At 43.6% G+C, this 27,993-nt stretch overlaps 1 protein-coding gene across 3 annotated transcripts in view; it reads left to right on the top strand.

Moving 5' to 3' along the window:
* NAALADL2 (N-acetylated alpha-linked acidic dipeptidase like 2) overlaps positions 1-27,993 on the top strand; it is a 770,720-nt gene that overhangs the window by 720,278 nt on the left and 22,449 nt on the right. For all 3 annotated transcript variants that reach the window (XM_028731603.2, XM_028731602.2, XM_028731601.2), the window contains one exon: positions 6,541-6,739. In XM_028731603.2, the coding sequence (XP_028587436.2) occupies positions 6,541-6,739 (199 nt within the window). The remainder of the gene's footprint in view (positions 1-6,540; positions 6,740-27,993) is intronic.

Raw genomic sequence — 27,993 nt, 5'->3', positions numbered from 1 at the left:
TATGTCAGCAGAAGGTGAGGAGCAGACTCAGCAGCAGGCTCTCTCTCTCTCTCTCTCTCTCACACACACACACACACACACACAGAGAGAGAGAGAGAGAGAGAGAGAGAGAGAGGAATTTTAGCTTCCTGGGGCAATGCTGGTGTAGAAGAAAAGGAATATTTCTTCTTAGCTCAGCCTGGGGATCAGAAAAAACAGAGGAATGTGAAACCCTCTTCTTATCCTTAAAAAAGGGAAACTTCTCCTTTTTAAAGGTTGGAAGAGGTTCCCAACATGTAAAGACCAAGCAATGACTGCATAGAAAAAGAACAAGCAGAAAATAGACATAATAAGATAAGTGAATTGTATTAAAGACTGGCATATAGCATATAAATTCGTGATTCTATGAATTTGGAGCAGGAATCGTAGGAGGGCACATGGAAACAACTATGACCAAACTTGCAATAATAATAATAATAATAATAATAATAATAATAATAATAATAATAATAGTATCCCGCCCTCCCCAGCTTTAAAATAAGCAACTTACATCAAAAAAGTAACGTTCAACAATCATTAGGATAGTATAAAATAATCATATCACCATATAAAAATTAAACAGAAATCCACTCAACAGTTACAATAAATATTTTCTAAACTATAAACTATATAATAATAAATGCTACACATTTACTTAGGAGTAAGTTCCAGTGAAGTCAGTGGATCTTACACTGTGTTGAGACAACACAATAGAATTGTGTATAATTTTTAATAGAAGTCATACCAGTGACCAGTATTTAAATCACAATCAAGGATAAATACCATTTTAGGGCTAAACTGCGAAGGTGTGAAAGGGGAAAGAGCACTGAACCCCCATGGCTCTATGGTTTGAAGACTGGCCATCTTGCTTATTTATTGCCGCAGTTCACGTTGGCAGCAGATCACTCCGGCTCGCCTCTCTCCTTGCAGCCACTAGGAAGCGGGATAATTTAATGCCGAATAAGTTGCTCGAGTTGATTTATCAGCCGGTTCTTGAAAGCTCTGTGTTAGAAATGAATGACCTTGATCTGTGTGTTTGGATGAGAGGGAGGGGGGTGGGAAGAAGACAGTTCCGCCTCCGGGAAGGCAAATAGAGAGACCCAGGCTCTAGGAAATAACACAGCTGGCCGTTGGCACCTACAATATGTGAAGCAGCTTTGCTCCTTCAGTGTTTGGGAGGGTCAACCTTGGCCCTAGAGCAGGAATCCCAAACATGGTGGCCAAATGCAACCACCCCCAGAGTCTCTGGGACTCTCTCTGGGCCACACCTTCTCCCCAATACTACCAAATAATACTAACAGGCCACACCCTCTCTCCAGGCCTGCTTCACAACTTCCTGATTTGCTTTTGCCTAGCTGGAATCATAGAAATGTAGGGTTGGAAGGGACCATTAGCACAATCTAGTCCACCCCCCTGTAATGCAGGAATCTTTCGCCCAACATGGCGCTTGAACCCACAACCCTCAAATTAAGGGTCTTACACTCTACCAACTGTGCTATCCTTGAACTGGGGCAATGCCTCTAACTTGCCTGGATGGACAGTGGAAAGATGTCTGTGTGCAGGAGTGAGAGTAGAGACCTCTGCCTTGTGCATGGCTAGAATGCAGCCTGCTGTATAAAGGTAAGAGTCAAGAGGTTGCAGGTTCGATCCCCGTGTGGGACATCTGCATATTCCTGCATTGCAGGGGGTTGGACTAGATGATCCTCAGGGTGCCTTCCAACTCTATGATTCTATTATCTATTGCCCCCTTGGCTCCACCTGCTATGGGCGTGCGGCCCCCAGGAGGTTCACCAGGAGGAAAGGTGGCCCTTGGGCTCAGAAACCTTCCCCACCCCTGCCCTACGGTTTCCACCTTGAAACCTGACTAATCCAGTAGCTGCAATAAATGTATGCCTTGGGCTGCATAAATGCAAGAGCAGCGAACCCTCATGACAACTTTACAAACCTTAGCTTTATGAGATCAGACAAAGAAGTGGACGGTGTAATGAAACTGATCTTAGAGACAGAGGAGCTGCGGGGAATTTCATTAAACAAAATTGCAAAGTTAACAGAAATGAGAAAGCTTATCTTACTAGTATTAGTGCCATGAAAATAATCCTCCTTTCCTTGAAGTGAAGTGACTGAAACTAATGAATTAACCAAAGCTAAGGAAAATGCCAGATTAAATCAACAAGGCCTGTTGTATACTTTAAAAAAATTACAGCTGCTTGGCAGGTACTTTTTAATGACAGTGATTTCCTGAATGGGATGTTGTGTCTCTATCCCAAACCCAAGACTGAATCGTGCATCTCCCTCCTCCAGAGAGCCAGTGTGGTGTAGTGGTTAAGAGCGGTAGTCTCGTAATCTGGTGAACCGGGTTCGCTTCCCCGCTCCTCCACATGCAGCTGCTGGGTGACCTTGGGCCAGTCACACTTCTCTGAAGTCTCTCAGCCCCACTCACCTCACAGAGGGTTTGTTGTGGGGGAGGAAGGGAAAGGAGAATGTTAGCCGCTTTGAGACTCCTTCGGGTAGTGATAAAGTGGGATATCAAATCCAAACTCTTCTTCTTCTTCTTCCTCTGGTGGAATTTATGAACATGAGTTCCATGGGATATATGAAATTGCCTGATATGGAGTCAGTGAATTGCCTACACTGACTGGAAGCAGCTTTGCAGAGGTCTCAGACAGAATTTTTTCCTACCCTTTCCTAGAGATATAAGGAATTGAATGTGAGATCTTTTGCATTCAAATCATGTGCTCTACTGCTGAGCTACAACCAATCCGCAAAGGAATAGCCCCCTGTCTTCCAGCAACAGACAGGGATTCAGTTCACCTTTAAAGGCAGGTCTATCTAATCTAAGCTTTCTGAAACAACATGTTAACCATTTACAGCCATCCTTCCTAATTTGCTCTATTCTGAATTTTATGGTGTGGTTCTCCAGCCAAGTAACATGTACAAAAATGTATATACTAGGTCAAAGTGGGCCTAAAATGCATTTATTGGTGAAAATTGCATCAAAATTGCTTTGAAAAAATGTGCATGTTAGGAAGAAGTCACATACGAAAATGTGGTTATCGGGAGAAATTTGTAGCAAAATGCTGGTGGACTGTCCAACGACTTTTTGAAATGAATTTGCAGACAGAATGGGAAATGCAGAGAACAGAATATAATATTTGAAAACTGTGAAACTGAGAAAGACCAAAAATAGACTGATTTGCTCATCCTTACAAGCAAGCCTAGAACTAGCCACCCACCCACCTATTCTAAGCAGCTGCTTTGGAGTCTCAGGAGGTTGGGTATTAATGTTTAAACAGATCCTGCACCCAAATTCAACACCCAAGTCAATGTTTTGTTAATTGGCTTTCATGGATGCCTTTATTTATTCTGCTCTGAACTTCTGAAGGTTTTCAGTATTGAGATGATTTCGTGTTGTTGTTTTTAAAGCAATGAATTCTGTGTTGAATTTGCAATGCCTATCGTATCAAACAGCAATGGCAAATGGTGTGTGTAGAACCATTAGGATGTGTGAGACAGCTTCCTCAGGTGACAGACATTTGGGGCTGCAGTACCCAACCTGCTGCAAACAGTCTCCTAAAATAGCCCTGCTCTGTGCTCCCCACAAACCCACTTACTGCCTTCCAGAATGGTGGAGGATGTTGTCCTGACACCTCTGTGGAAGGAAGAGTCAGTTGCCACTCTGTTCAGATTCTGTAAATGGAATAAAATGGAATAGGTAAAAGATTAAGCCCAGACAAAGGTGACTGTGGGGTTGCGGTGCTCATCTTGCTTTCAGGCTGACGGAGCTGGTGTTTGTCCACAGACAGCTTTCCGGATCATGTAGCCAGCATGACTAAACTGCTTCTGGCATAGTGGGACACCGTGACAAGTGCCAGAGCTCATAGAAACACCGTTTACCTTCCTGCCACAGCAGTACCTCTTTATCTACTTGCACTGGTGTGCTTTTGAACTGCTAGGTTGGCAGAAGCTGGGACAGAGCAACGGGAGCTCACCCTGTTGCAGGGATTCGAACCGCCAACCTTCCGATCAGCAAGCCCAAAAGGCTCAGTGGTTTAGACCACAGCACTACCTGCTCCTCTTTGTAAATGGAATGGGGAGGAGAAGGTGCCATCTTGCCCTTCACCTCAGGGAACAAAATGCCTTGGGCAGGCCCTAGACTTGGGACAGGGCACTGAAAATACTAACCCTCTATATTAGCAATCCATTGTTAATCAATCCATTTTTAATTAACAATAATAAACAAAAACATGTATAAAAACAACCCCAAGCCCAATGCAAATACAGACTAGGATAACGATCGCAAGTAGAAAGACACTTTGGGAGAGGATGGTCTTTAATTGCTCCTGAAAAGACAACAAAGATGGCACCTGTCTGATATGTATCAAAAGGTGGATGCTGCCATGCTTAGGGTTGCCATATTTCAAAAAGTGAAAATCCGGACACAACAGTTTTTTTGGCCAAAGTTTTTGAGCTATTTTTAAGGAAATTCACCAAAATCTACACTTCTGATATGGGTTGCCACATCTAAGTGGTTTTCTGCCCAGGTGCTGTTTCCGATGGCTGAATCCTGGCTGAATGTCTGGGAAATTCCGGGCATATGGCAGCCTTAGCCATGCTAAATGCTTGATTCCTACATAGTGCAGAATGGGCTTCCCAATGAGGTGGTACCTGTAGGAGCTCCTCTCCTGTACCACACAGTGGACAGTGGGGCATGTCAGTGGGTGAAATGATTATTCAGGTGTCCTCCTCTCAAGCTGCCTATGGCTTTGGGCACCAGGACCAAGTCCTTGAACTTAGTCTGGCATCAAATTGGCAGCTGACCAGAATATAGAATATTTTTAATTTCCCTTTTCCAGGATTGTCCTTCTTAAATTAAAGGTTTGCATACCAGAATATCAGTCTAGTCGCTTAGCAATCTAGCTATATGAATTGTTCTTGAGTAGTGGCTTTCAAAGACGTTATCAAGCCTACGGCTATGTTCACCTCTGGATATAAATAGTATTATTTTAAGTGCAGTTGCGTTCCTATTATCATATCATACTGGACATGGCTGCCTTGAAGTGACAGCGACACGTGTGATTTATCCCTTGGATAAACACAGTGGTTGCAACTGGTAGGCTTTTCTATTCGGAAGTGCTTGCGAGTTTTATCTTAAACATCTTTCGACACCACTCCTAAGGAGGGAAAATTACAAATGTTATCTCACTCAAGGGGAAACAGCAACACTTTTATTATCCTGCATTTCCAATTCGTTATGCAACCCTCCCCAGCTTGAATCAGGATGAATGATCTCATCTGGTTATTTTAAGTTGTTAAATAAATACAATTGGAGGCACCAGAAAAAGGGAACTTGGGAGATGCATACCGCTGATTGCTGAATTATACGGCAGGTTTTTCATTGCACAGGCTGCATGTAACTGGATTTTATTCAAAGTCATGTTATGCCGGATGGATATTTATTCTCCAGACTTGGATTGAATGCAGTAACATTTCTCTGCGTAACCAATTGCTTTCCATAATGGGCACCAGTGGATTTTTAACGCTTGTAAATTATGCTTCTGCCCTGAAGCATTCATGTACTCAAGCTGCCTCGCTTGCTAGAGTGAAACAGGGGTAGCTACGGTATGAGTAAAATGTTTCACACTTAGTTTATCACTGGGAGGGGAAGGGGTAACTGCCCTTTAACCCAGCAGTGGGCAGACGTCAGGTTCTGATTCATGTTAATTTACAAGGCGCTTAACAACTTGAGTCTAGGATACCTTAAAGACTGCCTGATTCCTTATAACCCTGCCCTGGCCTATCACTGAGGAGTCATTTCTGGTGGCATCCCAGGGCTCACATGCATGGCTTATAGCCACCAGGAGACAGTCCCCTCTGTGTTGAGTTTCTGGTGCTTGGCCAAGACCTTTTCATTTCAGCAGCAAGTAAGGTTTTTTAATTTTAACCAGTTATCTGAATTTGGAATCTTATTGCACACTGCTTAAAGACTAGGCATTAAGCAGCGTGTAAATATTTGGAAGCGGGTGGCGCTGTGGGTTAAACCACAGAGCCTAGGACTTGCCGATCAGAAGGTCGGCGGTTCAAATCCCCGTGACGGGGTGAGCTCCCGTTGCTCAGTCCCTGCTCCTGCCAACCTAGCAGTTCAAAAGCATGTCAAAGTGCAAGTAGATAAATAGGTACCACTCCAGTGGGAAGGTAAATGGTGTTTCCGTGCACTGGTCTGGTTCGCCAGAAGCGGCTTAGTCATGCTGGCCACATGACCGGAAGCTGTACGCCGGCTCCCTCGGCCAATAAAGCGAGATGAGCGCCGCAACCCCAGAGTCGGTCACGTCTGGACCTAATGGTCAGGGTCCCTTTACCTTTTAAATATTTGGAACAAATAAACTGCAACCCCAAAGGCCCACCAGTCAGAGCCAAGTGGTTAAGTGTGACTCAGAAGTGTGTTCTACCGCAAGTGAGCATGTGGATCTGCCAGTCAACGTCAGCACACTTTTACCCATAGTGTGTTTCTCTTACTGCTCTCAGATGAACATCTAAATCTTGACCACTTGCTGACAATGGCCAACGCCCTGAGGGAGAGTGCCCAGTTGTTCCAGTCAGATGAGATGCGTCCAGCGAACGACCCGAAGGAGAGAGCTCCCACCCGAGTAAGAATGCTGAACGACGTCTTGCAAAGCCTCGAGAGGAACTTCTTAGTTCCACAGGTCCCTCCGGGATTTTACAGGTAAAAGATTCTTTTCGCTCATTTGCGCCAACTGCTATGGTAATCTTGTTTGTTTTGGCTTTCAGAGCTGCCTTGCCATGCTTGCGTATCTCAGCGAAAAGGCAAGATAAAAGCTCATTTTTCAAATTTTCCTAAACACGAATAATCCTTTCAGGGGGGGGGGAAATGGTGGGGGAATGAAATTGAAATTAAAGTTGTGTCATGGGAAGAGGTGTGATTAGAATGCAATTTGTAACATTTCTGTTGTGGCATCAGTGCTGAGCAGATATACTCCACTAAAGAAACTCAAGGCTTCATGACAGTCTTTTGGAGCAACATAAGGCTTCTCTTGATGGATTTAACCAAATAGTCAATAGATACTACATGTCATCACAGCTGTGTTTTCCCTCTGCTCTCGGATACAATATCCTTCTGGGAACTGCAGGTGCAACTGCAGGTGCTACTCCAGCTTGCAGGATTGTCTTATGTTCACTTTATTCTCCCCACCAGCTTTGCCTCAGCAGATACACATAGGCAACTCATATGTAGGACATGGTTTTGTATTTTACCTTTGCTAAACACTTTGAGCAGCATTAGGTGGAAAGGCAGGATACAAATACAAATTAACAAAGCACAAATGTGTGTGTGTGTGTATTATGGGCATTTGGCCATTGTATGGTTAAAAACCATAAGGGACGCAGGTGGCACTGGGGTCTAAACCACTGAGCCTCTTGGGCTTACCGATCAGAAGGTTGGCGGGTCAAATCTCCATGATGGGGTGAGCTCCCGTTGCTTGGTCCCAGCTCCTGTCAACCTAGCAGTTCAAAAGCACACCAAAAAGTGCAAGTAGATAAATAGGTACCACTCTGGTGGGAAGGTAAATGGCGTTTCCATGCGCTGCTCTGGTTTTGGTGTTCCATTGCACCAGAAGCAGCTTAGTCATGCTGGCCACATGACCTGGAAAAACTGTCTGCAAGCAAACACCAGCTCCCTCAGCCTGTAAAGCGAGATGAGCGCCACAACCCCAGAGTCGTCTGTGAGTGGACTTAACTGTCAGGGGTCCTTTACCTTTACTATGGTTAAAAAAGTGCACGTATACATTTACACATCTTCATTTTGTGTGTGTGTGCTCCTATTTATTAGCAGATCATTTTGCTACTGTGGTGAATCACCATTACTGAGGAATAAATAGTTCTATAAATATGTCGTGCCAGATTAAATACTGCCTTGCTTCTTTTTTGCCTTTCAACAAGTGGGGGGATTGTATGGCTGGGGGGTTGCACTCCCAGGCAGTGCCTTCACCTAGCTGTCATTTTTATTTTTCCAACAATGAGCCTAGAACCAGGGGTGGAGAAATGGATCCAGATAATTATCTCGTCCACCCACTGTAGCACCGGCCAGCTGTCAATCACCTGATATCTCTATGGCAGACATACCAGGAACATGTAAAACATACCAAAGAGTTCATAAATTGAAAATGCTGTATAATGGGTCACTCTTAATAGCAGCCGCCTGGGCATGATGTAATGGAGAGGTGTCTTGTTTTCCCCAATAGGGATAAAAGCAGCACCAGGGAAGTCAATGCTGCGTGGATTAAACTACCTTTCTGCCAGAGTCACTGCCCCAGTCTATTTTAAACCCTTTGCAGCAACTACTTTTAAGATGCTTTAAATGTATATACAATGTGGAACAATTCAACTATAGATCTTCTGAGTCATCTGTATTCTGGCCTTAACAGCATGTGCATAACAACGAGATTCAGATCCACAGCCACAAACTATGTATGTCTCAGAGAAGCCATGAGGGAGGGTTTCTGAACACCAATATGTACACAATACTGGTCATGGGAATAATAATACTGATATACCTTTCCCTGTTGTAAGAACTATGGAGATGATGTGGTATGAACAATCATGAAAAACCCTGTATATATATATATATAAAATCATTCCATTAATAATTTCAGAGGCCATAAAGTATTTATGGGAGAAAACACCCTTCGTTTTATTTCTCTTGTAATTCTGAAAACTTACTAAATAGCCCTGCATTTCTATTTACACAAAATGTGTGATCTGTTGAGTCTAATAAGAGTTGGCAGTGCATTTTGTATATTTCAGATTGGGGTTTACCTTTTTTAAAAAACAAACAAAACAATTTTGGTAAAGCAAACAAGGAAGAATTGGTGGGGGGGGGGGGCGGAGAGAGAGAAATCTCTCTTCCACAGTAGAGACCTTGTTTTGCACTGTGTTTCAGCCCGAAGTGGAGATTTACGAGTGAGTTATAAACCTCTGAAATAGTGGTTTATAATGGAAACGCTGGCAGACCTTTAACTATAGCAGCACAAACAGCGCTGCAATAAATACTCGACTTCATCTGTAAACAGAAATTTAGGATGCCGTTTGCAGCCTTGACCTTCAGGCTCCAACTGTGTTTAGATAATTAAGATTCCATAAATACTGTAATTTACTGCCTTCTGAAGGAAGAATATGTGCCCATAATAAAGCACATATTCTCCGGGGTGGGGGGTGAGGATTGCTTCCTGTATATTCATTGGGACTTAGGTTCTCCTGTTCAGTCACAGTGCTTGACAAAAGTGTAGACATTGTTTCTCAATCACCATCAGCAAGCCTAGTCGCCATCATCTGTTTCCAGCATCATGGAACTGCCACTTTTAGTTCAGACAGCAAATCCATTTGAGAAAGAAGGAAGGTTTGGTTTGGTGCAATGCTGGATTTGCTGCATCAATGATGACCAGAAGACATTATTTCGTCTTCCTTTGGCTAATTCACTGGAATTATTTATTTAGCTTAACGGTTTATACGCTGCTTAACTACAGTAGTCTCTAAATGGTTTACAAAGATAAAATACCAAAATAATAATAATAATAATCAGTTAAATCTATAAAATTGAAGTACAATTAAAATGCCTGCTGGTGACGGATGTTCAGTAGGAAGGTCATGGCATGTTTGACCTTGATCGGAAGGGAGGTACATAAAATTGGACCCACAATTGGGCACCCCAGTTTGTGGTGGATATGGGCTGTGCATCTGAACCACTAACAGCGACTCCCCTGACTACTTCAGTGATTGGGCAGGGATATAAGGAGTTAGGTGGTATTGAGGGTATCTTGGACCCAAATTGTTAAGGGCCTTGTAAATTAATACAAGAAATCTGAACCTGGTTTGGTAGTATATAAGCAGCCAGTGCACTAGAATTATATGCTGGCCATAGTCTGCCCCCATCAGTGGTCTAGCTGCAGTGTTTTGCACAAGCTGGAGCCTCTGGGCTAGGTCCAAGAAAGGTTCACAATTTAGGGTTATCATTTTTGTTCTGGATTTTTTTTCATCTGGTGACTTCAGAACCATCCATTACAATCTAATCCAGGCTAACAGAATGGCCCCTCTGGAATTTGGCACACATGCGCACGTGCACACACATACACATTAATTTGTAAATATGTGGTTGGCTACTCAGAGCTTAAATATATGACCTTTCATGCACCCTTTAAAACACATGCATTTGGAGAGGACCCCTAACTTGCCAGAGAAAGAGAGAGAGAGGGAGGGAGGGAGGGAGAAGACCTCAAATACAGGACAAATTGTATCAGTACAGGATGCATCATTTCATATTGTTTTATATTGAAATACAGGACAATCCTGTATTATACAGGACCAGTGACAACCCTTCCAAGTATCCAGAAGATACTTCCATATGGTTGGCTCCCACATGGCTCCTGCAATAGTTACTTCTCAAATCAACATTGCTCCATTGGTATGTCAGTTGTGCAGCCAATGTGATTATTCCAAACAGGCCCTCGGTCATTGTAAAGTTGAGATGAATCAATCTGGATGTGAGGTAAAAGAGTACTCCCATGCAGTACTCCCATGCAGAGCTCCCGTTGCTTGGTCCCAGCTCCTGCCAACCTAGCAGTTCGAAAGCACACCAGTGCAATTAGATAAATAGGTACCACGATGGCGGGAAGGTAAATGGCGTTTCTGTGCATTCTGGTTTCAGTCATGGTGTCCCATTGCACCAGAAGCAGTTTAGTCATGCTGGCCACATGACCAGGAAAGTGCTGTGGACGAATGGAGGACAAATGGACAAACTCTGTAGGCAAACTTTTACCTTAGTCTATTTTGAAATGTCTTGGTGCCAAAGTCACTCAATGAAATCTGGCTAATAAACCATAAATGCTGGAAGTCAATAGCAGTATCAGGCAGTCAGCACAGGGGACCACTGTGTGGAGAGAGCTCAAGAGGCCTAATTCTTACTGAGGGAATCAACCTGTGTCTAGGTAACGGGCAGATGAATCTGCCAATTTCGGTTTCTCATCCCGTTCCACCCCCCAAAAAAAATCTCTAATTCAGTTAGGAAATATGTTACTTGTTAGCATTTCACTCCTCCGTTGCTGATGTGTGATTGTTACATCTCATGTCTGCATTTACTGTACTATCCCTTTAAGCAAAACTAAGTAGGACTCGGGGGAAATGGGGGCTTCTGAAGCAATTGAGAAGGAGTTCTAGAACGTCTAGAGTTCTCTTTCAGGCCTCTGTTAAACTGAGTGAATAATTCTATCAGAAAATAAATGTTAACTTGTTTAACCAATACAGGAATCTTAAACTAATTAATGAATACGTAAATATAGAAGAGCCTCTATTTGCTACTGTATTTTGCTGCTGATAATAATTTTTAAAGACAGTGCAACAGAAAAGCACCAGAATTTCACCCCATATATATATATAGAGAGAGAGAGAGAATAAGTTTATGTTGTATTCCAAATTACAATCAACATTTCCCAACATTTCCCCTGGCTCTTGGCCATTTTGCCTTTACATCTCCTAAGAATGTAACAGGGGGAAAGTTTAGCTGGAAACATTCAAATCCACCCTATTCCTATTTTATTTATTTATTGCATTATTCAACCACTCTTTCTTAAACAAGTGATCCCAGGGCACAATGCATCACATTTAAAATCGAAGTGACCACAAAAGCATTGTTCCAATAAAAGCTTTAGAGCAATACAAAATCAATTAACAGAACATCTACTCTTCCAAAAGTCAGTTGCAACGGTGTCTGCACAGGCCTGACTTACAGGCTGAATGTCTCTCTGATGGAACTTGTTTTGTTTGCTTGCTTCAGGTAGGCGTGAGTTTCATCCAGCCTTTTGTGCATGTTGTTGTTGTTGTTATGTTCTCATGAATTTCCAACTTTTTTCCCATGGATGTTCTTCTGAGGTCTACTTTCCCCTTAAATGAATCCAAGTCTTATTAGCTGTTTTCACTGGCATATTGGCAGACTGGAGCTTCCAAGAATTCTTGGCCACGTTTCTTACCCGATCCTGTTTATTCCACAAAGTGTGTGTTTTCTGTGGGTTGACACTATTCCTTTGCCTGGAGACAAGGTGACCTGGCATACTCTGAAAAGAATGCTTGGTCTGTGAATTAAGGAGTAGAGAAGTACATTAGCAAAATAAGGAAAAACATGTCACCTCAATCCCAACCATTTGAGCTTATATACTTTCCTCTGGTGCCATCACTGCACTCCTAAACTATCCTGTTTGATGTTGCATTGTAATCCTTGATCCTGGCAATTATGATGTGGCTGTTGATCAGTCCCATTCTAGACTGGCTGCAAGTGGCAAGTCAAGCATTTCATGGACTCCCAAGTCTGAGGAAAGGCCATATCCCTAATACTTCCAACTCCATCCATACTCAGCACTACTCAGGTGTGCTGCATGGCAGGTGGGATATGGAGGCAGCCAAATGGACTGAAAGAAATGGGTAGAAGGATGAACATCTTCTTCCCTCTGGAAGATTTAAATATATGTTAACAGTGTTCAGAAGGGACGCGGGTGGCGCTGTGGGTAAAAGCCTCATTGCCTAGGGCTTGCCGATCGAAAGGTCGGCGGTTCGAATCCCCGCGGTGGGGTGCGCTCCCATTGCTCTGTCCCAGCGCCTGCCAACCTAGCAGTTCGAAAGCACCCCCGGGTGCAAGTAGATATATAGGGACCGCTTACTGGCAGGAAGGTAAACGGCGTTTCCGTGTGCGGCACTGGCTCGCCAGATGCAGCTTGTCACGCTGGCCACGTGACCCGGAAGTGTCTCCGGACAGCGCTGGCCCTTGACCTCTTGAGTGAGATGGGCGCACAACCCTAGAGTCTGTCAAGACTGGCCCGTACGGGCAGGGGTACCTTTACCTTTTTAACAGTGTTCAGAGTGCTCCACTTTATGGTTGAACATAGCAGAGGAAGCAGTCTCACACAACACAATCCTGCATATGTCTACTCAATTTCATCCTAAGGTATGTAGTATGGGTGGTTGATGATTACGATTCATTTGTTAGTAGTCACATATTATTCTCCTTTCACAAGCTTCTTAAAGCGATACACAATTTAAAAAGAAGAAAAACAATTCAAAACAAAACAAAACAGGGACCTATGGCAGAGACAAAATCAGCCGATGGAGGTAGCCTTTTGGAACAAGTTTCTAGAAAGAGAAATAGCAGACATGTGTCGTATCTCAACAATAATAGTATTCCACAGAGTAGGAATCCTGAAACATTTGGAACTTGAAGGAGACATTCTCCTGCAGACGATAGAATCATAGAATCATAGAGTTGGAAGAGACCACAAGGGCCATCGAGTCCAACCCCCTGCCAAGCAGGAAACACCATCAGAGCACTCCTGACATATGGTTGTCAAGCCTCTGCTTAAAGACCTCCAAAGACGGAGACTCCACCACACTCCTTGGCAGCAAATTCCACTGTCGAACAGCTCTTACTGTCAGGAAGTTCTTCCTAATGTTTAGGTGGAATAGTGTTCCACCTAATGTTTAGGTGGATAGTGACAGACTGGGTTTGTAAGGGATAAGACAGTCTCTCAAGTAACCTGGTCCTGAGTTGTACAGGGTCTTATACATTAGTACCATCACCTTGAATTTGGCCAGGTAGCAGATAGGCAGCCAGTGCAAATTCTGAAAGGAAGGTGTTTTATGCCAGCAGAAGTTTGCTCCCACAGTCAACCTAGCTGTCACATTCTGCACCAGCTGCAGCCTCTAGACCAACCTCAAGGGTAGCCCCACAAAGTGCACATTGCAGTAATCCAACTGTGAGGTTAATGTGGTGCCCTCCAGATGTTGGATTATATTTCCCATAGTCCTTGATCATTGACTGTGCTGGTTAAAATGATGACAATTGTAGTCCGGCAACACCTGACGCACACCATGTTGGTTACTCCTGGTATGTGGAGACTAAGACATTTGGGTAAGTGGGTGGGCATGATAATTTCGTACTAACACTAAGAATTATGCCTGAAACTCGTGACATTTGACTTAACAAGGAACTGAGAATCAATAGGTACAGTTGCACACATTATTGCTTTACTTTAAACCACCATTGTGGCTTCAGTGTACATTTTCAACAGCTCCAGGCTGCAAAAATGTAGCGTTAATGCTCCTGTTTTTCATGGAATTTGGCACGTTGTGTTCTGTGACTAAAATATTACCTACAAACCCCATGTGTGAAAAACGAAAAACAAAAGTGTTGTTATTATTTTAATGTTTTAATGTGCACTGGATGTTTTTTCTGTGTTGTGACATGAAAGTGCAACAATTTCACAAAGTGCAAACTGACCTCCTAGGTTTAAGGGCAGTTGCCATCACATCTCCTAAAGCTAAGCTGACATTTTTAAGGAAAAAATCCCCCTACCCGACTGTTTCAGATATTTCTCTTTTCCTTATCATCCTACAATTAGGACACTTAGCAGAATCTTCTTTAAATGTTCTCCACCAGTTTCTCTGTGGCAGTCGCCATCTTACACACACTTCTTCTTCTCTGGTGATCACTCGTAGCCGAGTAAGATTGTCTTCCATAAACACGGTTTTAACAATGAGTCCGTAAGTGATTGTGGAAGCCAATTCTGGATCCACACGTCCTTCTACAGTGGGGACATTGGTTTCCGGGCGGGAGTTGATCACTGTGTGGATTTGCCAAGCGTGCCTTCCTCTTAGCACGTTTCTCCCTTGCGTCCTGAGTTTGAGTGTCTTCAAAGCCTTTTGGTACCTTTGGTAAATGCTGTTCTCCAACTGGAGCGCTCGCAGGCCAGTGTTTCCCAGTTGTCAGTGTTTATACCACTTTTTTTTTAGATTTGCCTTGAGACAGTCTTTAAACCTCTTTTGTTGACCACCAGCATTACACTTTCCATTTTTAAGTTTGGAATAGAGTAGTTGCTTTGAAAAACAATCATCAGGCATCCGCACAGCATGACCAGTCCAACGAAGCTGATGTTGAAGAATCTTGGCACTGGTGATCTTTGCTTCTTCCAGTACAGTTCGTCTGTCTTCCCAAGTGATGTGTAAAATTTTTCGGAGACACAGTTGATGGAATCTTTCGAGGAGTTGGAGATGGCGTTTATAAGTGGTCCATGTTACACACACACACACACACACACACACACACACACACACACAATGCCTGGGAACAACAGTAAGGAAAAAATCCCATGCACAAGAAGCTGGCACAAAGCAAACCCTTGTAAATTAAGCAGACATAAAGTTAACACAAGTTTTGCTGCACCACTTTTGCCTTCCTCTATCCCCCTAAGTCCCAACTAAAACAACTGCATGACAGGGGATGTCCTTGCCTGTCCTGTTTCCCTGCCCCTTCCTTAAAGGTACAAAGAAAGACAGAGACCTGAGCCCCTGTGCCTTTAAATTTCCATGGTAGGATTTAATAGAACAGGGAATGTAAAACAGCTGCCTCTTGTCATGCTGATGTGTACCTGCCAGAACACTCTATCCTTCTGCAACTCTTAAGGTAATGGGACCTGCCTTGGATCCATTAAGATGCAGGGGAGGACAGGATATAAATCAAGCATGCAACCAAAAAAAATACAGAAGGCCTTTCCTCCTGTAACTCAGCGTTCGCCTTAATACATTCTCTGTTGCTTTCCAGCCATGCCAACAAGAGAATGAATCTTAGTGATCTTCAGCATTCAAACCTCACACAGTGAGGGGCAGGCTTTTCAGGCCCTTAGCCGTAATAAGAATTAAAATGACAACACATGAAACAAGACATTAAAAAACAGAGTGAGACTTATTTTTAATTTAACCAGTGCTTTCCTTGGGTCTCCTATCTTAGCGGGTAAGTCACATTTTGGTCCAGCTTGCATAAAAGAAGGGGTGAAACTTAAAAATGGTAAAGGTAAAGGACCCCTGACATTTAAGTCCAGTCGCAGATGACTCTGAGGTTGCGGCGCTTATCAGGCCGAGGGAGCCGGCGTACAGCTTCCGGGTCATGTGGCCAGCATGACTAAGCTGCTTCTGGCAAAACCAGAGTAGCGCACGGAAACACCATTTACCTTCCCGCCAGAGCGGTACCTATTTATCTACTTGCACTTTTTGGTGTGCTTTCGAACTGCTAGGTTGGCAGGAGCTGTGACCGAGCAACAGGAGCTCACCCTGTCACATGGATTCGAACCGCCAACCTTCTGATCAGCAAGCCCAAGGGGCTCAGTGGTTTAGACCACAGCACCACCTGCGTTCCTCTGGCAAAACTTAGCAGATCGCAAAATAAATTAACAATTGTTGTAATCTGAGGCCCCCTTTCAGCTGGAGACCACAGACCTAATGGCCTCTCCCCACCTAAAAATAATAATAGCCCTGCATATGAGTACAACAGGGTCAATACAGGCTTTTGCATGGCTAGAGAATTCATTGTTGAGTGGATCTTACTCCCAGGCAAGTGGGAATTGCATGATACCTTAAATATCTGTAAGAAAGGAGGGCTGGGTTGTATCCATATTTCACAACTCCTTGCTCAAATAACGTTCAGCTTTAGAAACTTACTTAAGCATTTGTCTGTACTCACGGCTGAGTGAAGGCTAGTTTATGGTTACCAGACTTGCTTGGTTGGTTCAACGGCAAAAGGCACATCATATGGGGAGTTCTGGTGAGGCATAATGGTGGGTGCCACGGCAGCGAGCAGCTCCTGAAGCCAGCCAGGGCCAACTGCGCTACCGGGCTGGCTCCGGGCTGCTGAGACTGCCGCTGCTGCCACCACTGCTGAGGGGGAACCAGGGACGCCCGGCGCGTCAACTGAGGGAAACCGCTTACCCCACTGTGACCCAAATTGAGCTGGGAGCGAGAACACCCAGCTGACTGCCCAGTGGGGCTCTGGGACCAGGAAAACCCCAGAGCCAACACAGGGAGAAGGAGAGGAGAAGGAGAAGGAAGAGAGAGACAGAGGAAGGAGAAAAAAGAGGGCAGCCCCAACCTTGCTGCGCTGCTGCCGCCGATGAGGAAAAAAGGTAGGAGAGAGCACCTGATCCTACTCCACAGCGGCTAGTGCTCCAAGAGAGGCGGCCAGGGCCCAGAGGAAGGCTGCGCTACAGAGGAGGCCACAGAAGAGAAGATATTACTTCTTAATTTTTTAAAAAATTACTTTTTTAATAACTTTTTTCTCTTTAAAAAAAAAAGTGTCCCCGGATTCTTTGAAAAAAATCTGGTAACCTTAAGCTAGTTGCATGTATCTTGTCTTTCCCCTGCATACTTGCATTGGGGTGGCTACCCTTTGGGGACCTCTAGGCACACATGCAAAGCAAAGAAGCCTACTGAGGTAGGACCCCGCGAACCCAACAACCAAGCACACACTGCAAGCTAGTCTATTGGCCAGAACAGAATAGTTCTTCCCACCAAGCCTAGTTTCAGTGAATGGAGGGGTGAAGAGGAAACCCTGGGGCTACCAAAAAACGGCATTTGTGGGCATCTGTGTGCCCCCAGGCACCACGTTGGTGACCCTTGATTATAGGATGCAGCTCTCAATTCTCTGTTTGGGAACAACCACCTGTTGCTAGAGGCTGGCCATAAACACAGCCATTTCGATCCACTGGTATTTAAAACTCTGTTCGGTTCTGCACTTTAATATTCATCGCTCTTCAAAGAAACAAATTCAGCGCAGAGTCCCCGAGTAATATCGGCTAATCTGATAATGCTCTTACAAATTCCTGCTGTGGTTTTGATCTTTCCTCATTATCACTAATCATGCTGAATCATGCCCTTGCCTAATAAATCCTAGGAAGGAAGAAATTGAGCATAACCTAGTTGAAATGACCCAGAGGTTTTGTACCCAGAAAAGATGCTGAGGGCGAATGAGAGGGAAAGGTCCATAATGAAGCTCAACAGTTTCTTCATGGCAAACGTTATGCTTATGTGAAAACAGCTTCTTTCTTTGTGAACCACAATTTTTTAATGAAACGACATGTGAAAGACAATTAAACCAGTTTTGTCTCTCCATGAGTTTTCCTCGCCTTGCTACTTATTCACAATGCCAATTTTCTGCAAATCTGAACATTAGATCGATTGAATATTAGGGTATAATTAGAATAGAGGGATTTATATGTGTGTATGTGTTATTATTTCTGTTGTTTTTCTCCTCTCTTTTATTTCTTCCCTTCCCTTCCCTTCCCTTCCCTTCCCTTCCTTCCTTCCTTCCTTCCTTCCTTCCTTCCTTCCTTCCTTCCTTCCTTCCTTCCTTCCTTTCTTTCTTGTTGGATATTTCTGACTTCATTGGTTCTAGATACAATTTTATTGTATTGTGAAAACTTTAATAAAAATCCCAGGGGCGGGGGAGAGAACATCAGAAAGCAGCAGCATTGAGGGCTGATTTTGAAGCTTTTCTATATGTGAACATATATATATATATATAGAAAAACTCATACCTAAAAGACAATTCCATATATAAAACAACTTAAAAAATGGAGCAATACCATTTTCATGATGGTATTGCTCCATTTTTTGCTTCTCATGATTTGAACAGGATTCAGCTCAGGAATTATGTTAGTGCAACGACTTTTAGATGTGCAGTGCAAATCCCCCACCTCCTCCTCAACCAGCATGCCCCCCTGTGCCCCCCATCTTCTCCAGAGGGTTGGGGGAACCCACAGAGCAGATTTAGGTAGGAGTGGGGTGGGAGGGAGCTGGGAATTCACATTGCAAAGCTAAGCTGTTGCACTAGCATAGCTCTTTAGTTGAATACCACCCTTTACTTATTTTATTTATTTTTAAACATTTTTATGCTGCTTTATTGTAATAAAACCTAAGAGAGGCTTACAAAAAAAGTGGTTTACAGTCCATTGATGTAGCCTAGAATTTCACATTACATTGTTGACCTGTAAGACTCAACAATGAGTTTTGCCTCCCTAGGGTGGTTAGGTTCTTCTCCCTTCTTGACAGGCAGTTGTTCAACCAACAGAGCTTCCTTCCCCGATTCTCTCTCCAAACTGAAGAACTGTACTTGCTGGATTATTGCCTTCCATGCAGCTACTGCCCTGACATTGAGATTTGGGAGGTGCTTTGAGACTTTGAACTGTAGAAGGGTGGGGGAGATATTTCAATATTGCAGGTGCATTGCTTTAAATGTTCTACCACTGGAATTTTGAAGGCATTAAGTGCATTTTTACCCACTGTGAATCATACCTCCCAAGGCTTGGAACAATACTTGCTTGGAACTGCAACCTCCTGGCTTGCGGCGTTAATACTTGGGACTTGGTGTTTTATGTGGAGATAGGTATGGAATATACTGGTAAGAAACAGCAAGCCTATATCAAAGCAGTGGCTTGAGATAATTCACCAAAAGTAAGGAGAAATCTACTTGAGGAAAACTGTAGTTTTACACTAACAAATATGGGTAGTATTTCAAAAATCGAAGTTCTCCCTCCCTCCCTCTCTCTTTCTCCAAAGGCATCATCATTCTCTCTGTGTTTGATGTTCAGGCATCTCCCTGGTTTGGGTCCAGCACCTTTCTGGTGGGTGCCATTGCCTCAGAAAGGTGACTTATTTGCCTAGCACTGCACTTTGTGTGTGTGTGTGTGTGTGTGTGTGTGTGTGTCCCCTACCTGTATTCCTGAAGAATTATGGCATGTCTATTCAAGAATATCAGAATACTACCCACCCAAGATAAGATATGTTGGAAATGTAAGGAAATGGATGGGAATTTCTTTCATATGTGGTGGACTTGTACTAAGATAAAAGCCTTATGGGACATGATATATAATGAACTGGAAAAGGTCTTTAAAAAATTGTTGTTGTTTAGTCGTTTAGTCGTGTCCGACTCTTCGTGACCCCATGGACCAGAGCACGCCAGGCACCTCTGTCCTCCACTACCTCCCGCAGTTTGGTCAAACTCATGCTGGTAACCTCGAAAACACTATCCAACCATCTCGTCCTCTGTCGCCCCCTTCTCCTTGTGCCCTCCATCTTTCCCAGCATCAGTGTCTTCTCCAGGGAGTCTTCTCTTCTCATGAGGTAGTCAAAGTACTGGAGCCTCAGCTTCACGATCTGTCCTTCCAGTGAGCACTCAGGGCTGATTTCCTTAAGAATGGATGTGTTTGATCTTCTTGCAGTCCATGGGACTCTCAAGAGTCTTCTCCAGCACCATAATTCAAAAGCATCAATTCTTCGGCGATCAGCCTTCTTTATGGTCCAGCTCTCACTTCCATACATCACTACTGGGAAAACCATGGCTTTAACTATACGGACCTTTGTTGGCAAGGTGACGTCTCTACTTCTCAAGATTCTGTCTAGGCCTGTCATTGCCCTTCTCCCAAGAAGCAGGCGTCTTTTAATTTCGTGGCTGCTGTCACCGTCTGCAGTGATCATGGAGCCCAAGAAAGTAAAATCTCTCACTGCCTCCATTTCTTCCCCTTCTATTTGCCAGGAGGTGATGGGACCAGTGGCCATGATCTTCGTTTTTTTGATGTTGAGCTTCAGACCATATTTTGCGCTCTCTCCTTTCACCCTCATTAAAAAATACTTTTATTAAAAAATACTTTATTAAAAAATACTTTAAAAATACTTTATTTTTTTATTAAAAATACTTTTATTAAAAATACTTTAAAAAATACTTTTATTAAAAAAAACCAGAGGCGTTTTTACTGGGTATAATAGGAGAAGAAATTCCTTAAAAGGACATAACTATATTTATGTATGCTACTACGGCTATGAGGACACTTTTAGCCCAGAAATGGAAGCAGCAGGAACTTCCAACTTTGGAAGAAGGGCAGACTAAAGCAATTGAATATGCAAAACTGGCAAAGCTGACAAGGAAAATCTGAAACCAGCATGATGAGCTGTTTGAAAAGGACTGGAGTAAATTTATGCAATATACGAAAGAACATTGTAAACATTTGAAAACGTTGGCTGGTCTTAAAATATTTTGTAATGTTGATATGTGGAACTGGTTTACAAATATGGAAGTAAATTTATTTAAGGATAAAAGGAAGGTAAATCGAGTGAGATAGGAATGCTAAGACGAAAGGGTATACCAATGAAAGCCAGGGAGTGGGGGGGGGGAGAGAAGTCGAGGCTCAGGATGAACAAAGATGTAAGTGATGTTATGATTTCGTTGGCATGTGACAAAGTATAAAATGAAAATTTAATAAAAAATATGTTTTTTTTTAAAAAAGAATGCTATCCAGTTTGAGAGGTACCCGGACTGCCTTTCAGAGTCCCCTTATATCACCCTCCTAACTACTATTCTCCTCTGCTGGTTTCTCCAACCACTTTCATGCTCTATTTCACCATTCTCCGGCTCCCACTTTTTTTTTTTAAAATAAATTTTTATTAAGGTTTTTTACAGCATTACAAAATGAGGGGGGGGGGAATACAAAATACAAAATAAACATAGTTAAAAACAATCAATCTTTTCATCTTTTATCTTTCATTTACTTGTTTCTCGGACCTCCTCATATCTCCCTTTTTTGTATTCCAATTCAATTTATTAGTTCAGCAGTTTCTTTCCCTCTTTATTTTACCTTGATCTTTAATCTTAAATTATTTTGATTTTTTTTCTCCTGCTCCCACTTGCTCCATCTGCCGCCCCCCCCCCCAAAAAAAATTCTTATTAGGCTGCAACAGGAAGGAGTTCCTTTCTCTTTTCATTCTTAAAAAGATTTATAGCCAGCTTCAGAGGCACCCTGGTGAACCGAAGATGGCAGGTGTGCCTGGAGCCTGCCCCCAGCTATGAATGTTAACAAAAAGGGGGGAGAGGAAGATGTTTCAGTGATTAGCATCCACCCTAGTATTTCCCTGGCGGGTGCCTTGCTTCCTGCTTCACGAGGGCACTTTTAATCTGCTGCCTTCTCTGGCAGTCACACAGAGTCCTTCAAGGTCCCAGATTTAGAACCTGAAGACCACCCTTAATGGTGTCACCGTCTTATAAGTAATGCCAACAAAATAGCCCATAACTGAAAGGTGGTTAAGTAGGACAAAGGGTGGGGGGATATCAGTCGGTATTAGTGCTTTTCATTGAGCTCAGGGCACAGGGGGTGGTCAAAATCAGGGTTCGGGAAGGTATACCGGCCTTGGGCAGGATCACTCCCATGGAGATCATCCGTGGGCCGGACTGGTGCAGCGAGATGCCGGAAATCGCATCTGCGCATGCCCAGATGCTGAAAATCGCGGCTGCGCAGAAGCAATTTTCGGCATCTGGACACACACAATTTCTGGTATCTGTGCATGTGTAGATGCCATTTCCGGCACCACTCGGCGAGTCCCTGCACCACGCTGTGCTGGTTTAGTGCAGCGTGCGGGGGACTTGCTGAGCAGGCAGCTCGGTTTGGGGGCGGCTCGTGGGCCGGTGAAACAGTCTTCGTGGGCCGTATCTAGCCCATGGGCCGCACGTTGCTGACCCCTGCCTGGTCAAAATGGCGTTTTCTAGTTATATTTTGGTGCTACCTGAGAACCAGACATAGCCAGAGAGGTAGGGAAAGCGGGAGAGAAACTGGTGCTATTCTTTCTCCCGTCTAGTGTTTATTGATTTATATATATATTTTTTTGAGAAATATATTGCTTCTTGTTTGTATTTTGACATTGGTGAGGTTGGAGATTCAACTGCAAATATATTTTCTATTAAAGGAACTGTGTCGTTGCTGCTACCATCTGTATCAACAGATAATGAAAGAAGCATTGCTTGTGTAACAGTATTAATGGTATTCAAATAGCTTGATGAATGTTCACAGGAATGTGATATGGATAAAAAGGAAACTTTATACATAGCAGTATCGAGAAGCTGTTTCGGCAGCCAGCCTAACCTAGGCAATATTTAAAGGAAGAAAATATAAATAGCTTGTTAATCTGCATGCACAGTTTACGGTGGGTGCTAAATAACTGTTCAGTAGTAGCAGAAGTAACTTATTTGGCTAGATTTAGAAAGCTATGTAAAATACAATGCAATCTTATTAAAAATCCAGCTGCCACGGGTGAGGGGGATGGAACTGAAGCATCCAGATATATCAGAATCAACAGGATCTTCCATGAGGCAGCTCTTTAGATCAGGCATAGGCAAACTCCGGCCCTCCAGATGTTTGGGACTACAAATCCCATCATCCCTAGCTAACAGGACCAGTGGTCGGGGTGATGAGAATTTCCTCTCAGTCTCTTCTTTTCCAGGTTAAACATATCCAGCTTCTTCAACCGTTCCTCATAAGGCTCAGTTTCCAGACTCTTTGTCATTTTGGTTGCCCACATTGCATCTTGTCAATATCTTTCTTAAATTGTGGTGCCCAGAACTGGACACAGTACTCCAGGTGTGGTCTGACCAAGGCAGAATAGAGAGGGACTATGACTATAACTATGACTATGGGGGACGTGGATGGTGCTGTGGGTTAAACCACAGAGCCTAGGACTTCCCGATCAGAAGGTCGGTGGTTCTAATCCCCGTGACGGGGTGAGCTCTCGTTGCCCGGCCCCTGCTCCTGCCAACCTAGCAGTTCGAAAGCATGTCAAAGTGCAAGTACATAAATAGGTACCGCTCTGGCAGGAGGGTAAGCGGCATTTCCGTGTGCTGCTCTGGTTCGCCAGAAGCAGCTTAGTCATGCTGGCCACATGACCCAGAAGCTGTACACCGGCTCCCTTGACCAATAAAGCAAGATGAGCACCGCAACCCCAGAGTCGCTCACAACTGGACCTAATGATCCTTTATGGACCCTTTACCTTTATGGCTTCCTTTGACTGGGGACTCAGCTACATTGCTAAAGAAAAGTCACTTTATATGTGTTGAAACACTGTGATACAAGATGGCCCTGTGGAGTCTCGTCTTTTGCCAACATGATTTCCCTTTATGAAGTTTAGAACACGTTTTCCTGAAACACTTTTTTGGTGTGTCTAGATCCAGCCTATGACACTATACTTCTGTTGATGCCGCCTAAAGTAATATTTGCTCTTTTTTGCTGCTGCATCTCACTGTTGACTCATGTTAAGCTTGTGGTCTACTAAAATACCTAGATCCTTTTCACATGTATAATCCAAGTGTCCCCCACCTTACATATGTGTAGGACTAATACTCTTATTTCTTCTTTGGCGATCACTTGTAGCCAAGTAAGATTGTCTTCCAAAACAGGGTTTTAGCACTGAGTCTGTAAGTGACTGTGGAGGCCAGTTCTGGATCCACACGTCCTTCCACAGCGGGGACATAGATTTCTAGGTGGGAGTTGATAATGGTGAGGGTTTGCCAAATGTGCCTTCCTCTTAGCATGTTTCTCCCTTTCATCCTGAGTTCAAGTGTCTTCAAAGCCCATGACACCTTTCGTAAAGGCTGCTCTCTACTTCTGTCAAGTGCTGTGCTGTAGCTGGGCTGAATCTAAGCATGTTGCAGACTGGGTCAGAAACCTGGATGGGAGAATAATCGAAATGCCTTTTAAGATAGGAAATAAATATATTTTATTTGTGTGTGTAAATTTTGTTTATACTTTATTCTAACTCTTTGTAAGCCACCTCTCTGAGAGACTGAGGTGATAAATACCAGTAATAGAAACTATCAGATAAAATGCCCGCAGTAAAGAATATAAACCAGAATACAATAAAAACAACCAACAGTAGGATGACTGACTGCCCAAAGTCAACCCCAAAGTATGTGCTTTGCATTCTTTTCTCGAGGAGTGAGATACATATTTGAACCTCTTCTGGTAAACTATTTCAGAGCCTTGGAAGAACCACAAGGAAGGCCTGAGATTCTCTGTGCACAACATACGGGTTACAAATATGTTAGCGTCATCAAATGTGAATCTGCATTACCATTAATGCAATGGCATAGCATGGACCAAGGAAGGAGAGGAGACGCTCATAACTTCAGTTGAAAGAAAAGAGCTACATGGCGGGAGAGTAGGTTGCCAGGTTACGATGGAGGAAAAATTGGATTTTGTTTGTATTTTAATGAGGAACTACCTAATCCACAATTCTTGAACCAAAATACAAACTGAAACATAACCACCCACTGAAATTTGGACTTCTCTTAATTTTTCAGTGTGTACCCCCCACACACAAAAAAGTGCATCTATTACAGAAAGTTACATAGAAAAAATGTATTCTATTGATTGCTAGCAAAAAATGTCTATGTTATGAGTTATTCTAAGATTCTCGTGCTTTCTTCAGCATTGTCAAACTGAACTGAATTTAAAATGGGGGGGGATGAGAAACCATAATTCACAGATTTGTCTATCCTGAGTTACAATCTGAAAACAGGCACTGTCCACTTAAAACAGAGGTGGCTAACATTTTTGTTTTATTTACTTATTTATTTATTGCTCAAAGGCCCCCCCTTTTTACCCTTGGTGTGGCCACCCACACTCTTGCAGACATGCACTCAAACAGGCACACAGTCTCCACTCCTTTGCTACATAGACAGATTAGGGGAACCTGGCCGGTTCTGCCACACCGGGCTCTGAGCCTAGGGGGCGCCACAGGGCACCACAACTATGACAGAATGGAAGGTGAGGGGCGGACACAGAATTTTGGCCTTGCACAGGGTGCCTCTGAAATATGAAAGAACAAAATCTGCTTGTGGTTGCTGGTCTATGCCAATAAGCTGAGGTGTGGGGTTATTGCCCTATTCCTTCTCAGCAACTGATTCCTCTAATGGCCAGAAAGGTGATTTGTATCACTTCAAGGTGGTGGACTGGATAGAGAAGTCTAAACTACTCTGCTCTGCTTAATTTTAAATAGGTGGGTTCTTTAAATAGGTGGGGGTGGTCATTAACACACACACACCCCATCTCAAAACCAGGCTTTAACCATCCCTGCTTTGAAACAGGAATCAAGATCCTGTGATGCTCCAGATAAGTGGCTTAGCATGGGTTGCCAGCTTCCAGGGCCACACAGAGAGGTGGGAGGGAGGGAGGGAAAGGGATGGAGTACATATGAACTGAATTGAATTTTATTATTTCGGTCACAGACCAGTTCCAGCCCACATACAGTATCAAGGAAGTCATAAAACATGATAGGGATACATTTGAATTTGCAATTAGGTATAACAGGGACAATACAGATATAGCAACAGTTAAAAAATATATATAAATTAAAACTTAGTCACTAACATATAACCTAAAATTATCATTTAAAACCTTAATCATTATGATAGCACAGCTTGTTCCCTAAGTTTTACAGCAATCACACAGAATTTGGCTACCCTTCATGTGATCTCAGGATCCTTGTCCTCTACCAGGGATTTTAGATATTGAAGTTCGGATTCATTTGGAGATTTTTGCATAGCAGGGGTAATAAATACCAAGCGTATATCCCTGTAGAAACGGCAGCGTAACAAGGCACGAGAGATAGTTTCTACCTCCATCAAGCTGCAGGGGCAGACTCATGGAGTACATATGGGCTGCATCAATAGGAGTATAGCATCCAGATCAAGGGAAGTAATAGTGCCACTGTATTCTGCTCTGGTCAGACCTCACCTGGAGTACTGTGTCCAGTTCTGGGCACCACAGTTCAAGAAGGACAAACTGGAACGTGTCCAGAGGAGGGCAACCAAAATGGTCAAAGGCCTGGAAATGATGCCTTATGAGGAACGGCTAAGGGAGCTGGGCATGTTTAGCCTGAAGAAGAGGAGGTTAAGGGGTGATATGATAGCCATGTTCAAATATATAAAAGGATGTCATATAGAGGAGGGAGAAAGGTTGTTTTCTGCTGCTCCAGAGAAGCGGACACAGAGCAATGGATCCAAACTACAAGAAAGAAGATTCCACCTAAACATTAGGAAGAACTTCCTGACAGTAAGAGCGGTTTGACAGTGGAATTTGCTGCCAAGGAGTGTGGTGGAGTCTCCTTCTTTGGAGGTCTTTAAGCAGAGGCTTGACAACCATATGTCAGGAGTGCTCTGATGGTGTTTCCTGCTTGGCAGGGGGTTGGACTCGATGGCCCTTGTGGTCTATTTCAACTCTATGATTCTAGAGAGCCAGTATGGTGTAGAGAGCCAGTATGGTGTAGTGGTTAAGAGCGGTAGTCTCGTTATCTGGGGAACCGGGTTCGCGTCTCTGCTTCTCCACATGCAGCTGCTGGGTGACCTTGGGCCAGTCACACTTCTTTGAAGTCTCTCAGCCCCACTCACCTCACAGAGTGTTTGTTGTGGGGGAGGAAGGGAAAGGAGAATGTTAGCTGCTTTGAGACTCCTTAAAAGGGAGTGAAAGGCGGGATATCAAATCCAAACTCTTCTATGATTCTATGATTCTACATTCAACTGCCTAACAGTGTTCATGTCACTCAGGTGATGGCAGACACAAAGATAAGAAGAGTCATTCTGTTGTCTGGAGAGGTCACTTCCTGGTTCTCATGGAGAAGCCATTTTCTAGGGTTGCCATATTTCAAAAAGTGACAATCCAGACCTGATGGGAACAGTAGTTCAACTGTACCTGGAGGGCCATAGGTTACCTACAACCCGCTCTCCAACTGCAGATGCAGCTAGGGGCAAGCCATCAGTGGCTTACCTTCTCCAGTCCTTTCCCAGTCCTTTCATCTGTGTCTCTCTCTCACACCTGCTCTGCAGCACACCTGAAGTCCTGCTCACTGCAGTCAGCAGGACAGAGAAGCAGGTAAAGAAGCTGGGGAATACACAGGCTGGAGGAGCCAGCTGTACTTCATTTCCCAAAACGAAATGCACTGTTTTCAAGGGACAGAAGAAAGCTGCAGATTTCTCCCTGGCAACTGCAAAGGAGACTCTGCTGTAAGCTCAGCCGGCTGCATGTTCTAATGTCACTTTGTGAGCTGCTTCAATAGACTTACAGAGTATTTTCGCCCTGCTGATGGCTATGACAAGGCTCTCATTGATTTCAATGAGGCGAGGTGAGGTTCAAGTGCTTTGCTAGTGCATAATCCCATTCAAATCAATACTATCTGCTCCAGTTTTCTCAGATTGCTTCTTGATAGCTCCTGTTCCCAAATGGAGTTGTTCTCATAAGGTACAAGGTGTAAAATATGTGGCTGGGACCAGCTCCTTTATTAAGG

The sequence above is a fragment of the Podarcis muralis genome, chromosome 6, assembly GCF_964188315.1.
Source record: "Podarcis muralis chromosome 6, rPodMur119.hap1.1, whole genome shotgun sequence".
NCBI classification, from domain to species: domain Eukaryota; kingdom Metazoa; phylum Chordata; class Lepidosauria; order Squamata; family Lacertidae; genus Podarcis; species Podarcis muralis.
This window is presented reverse-complemented; position numbering and strand designations above follow the sequence as displayed.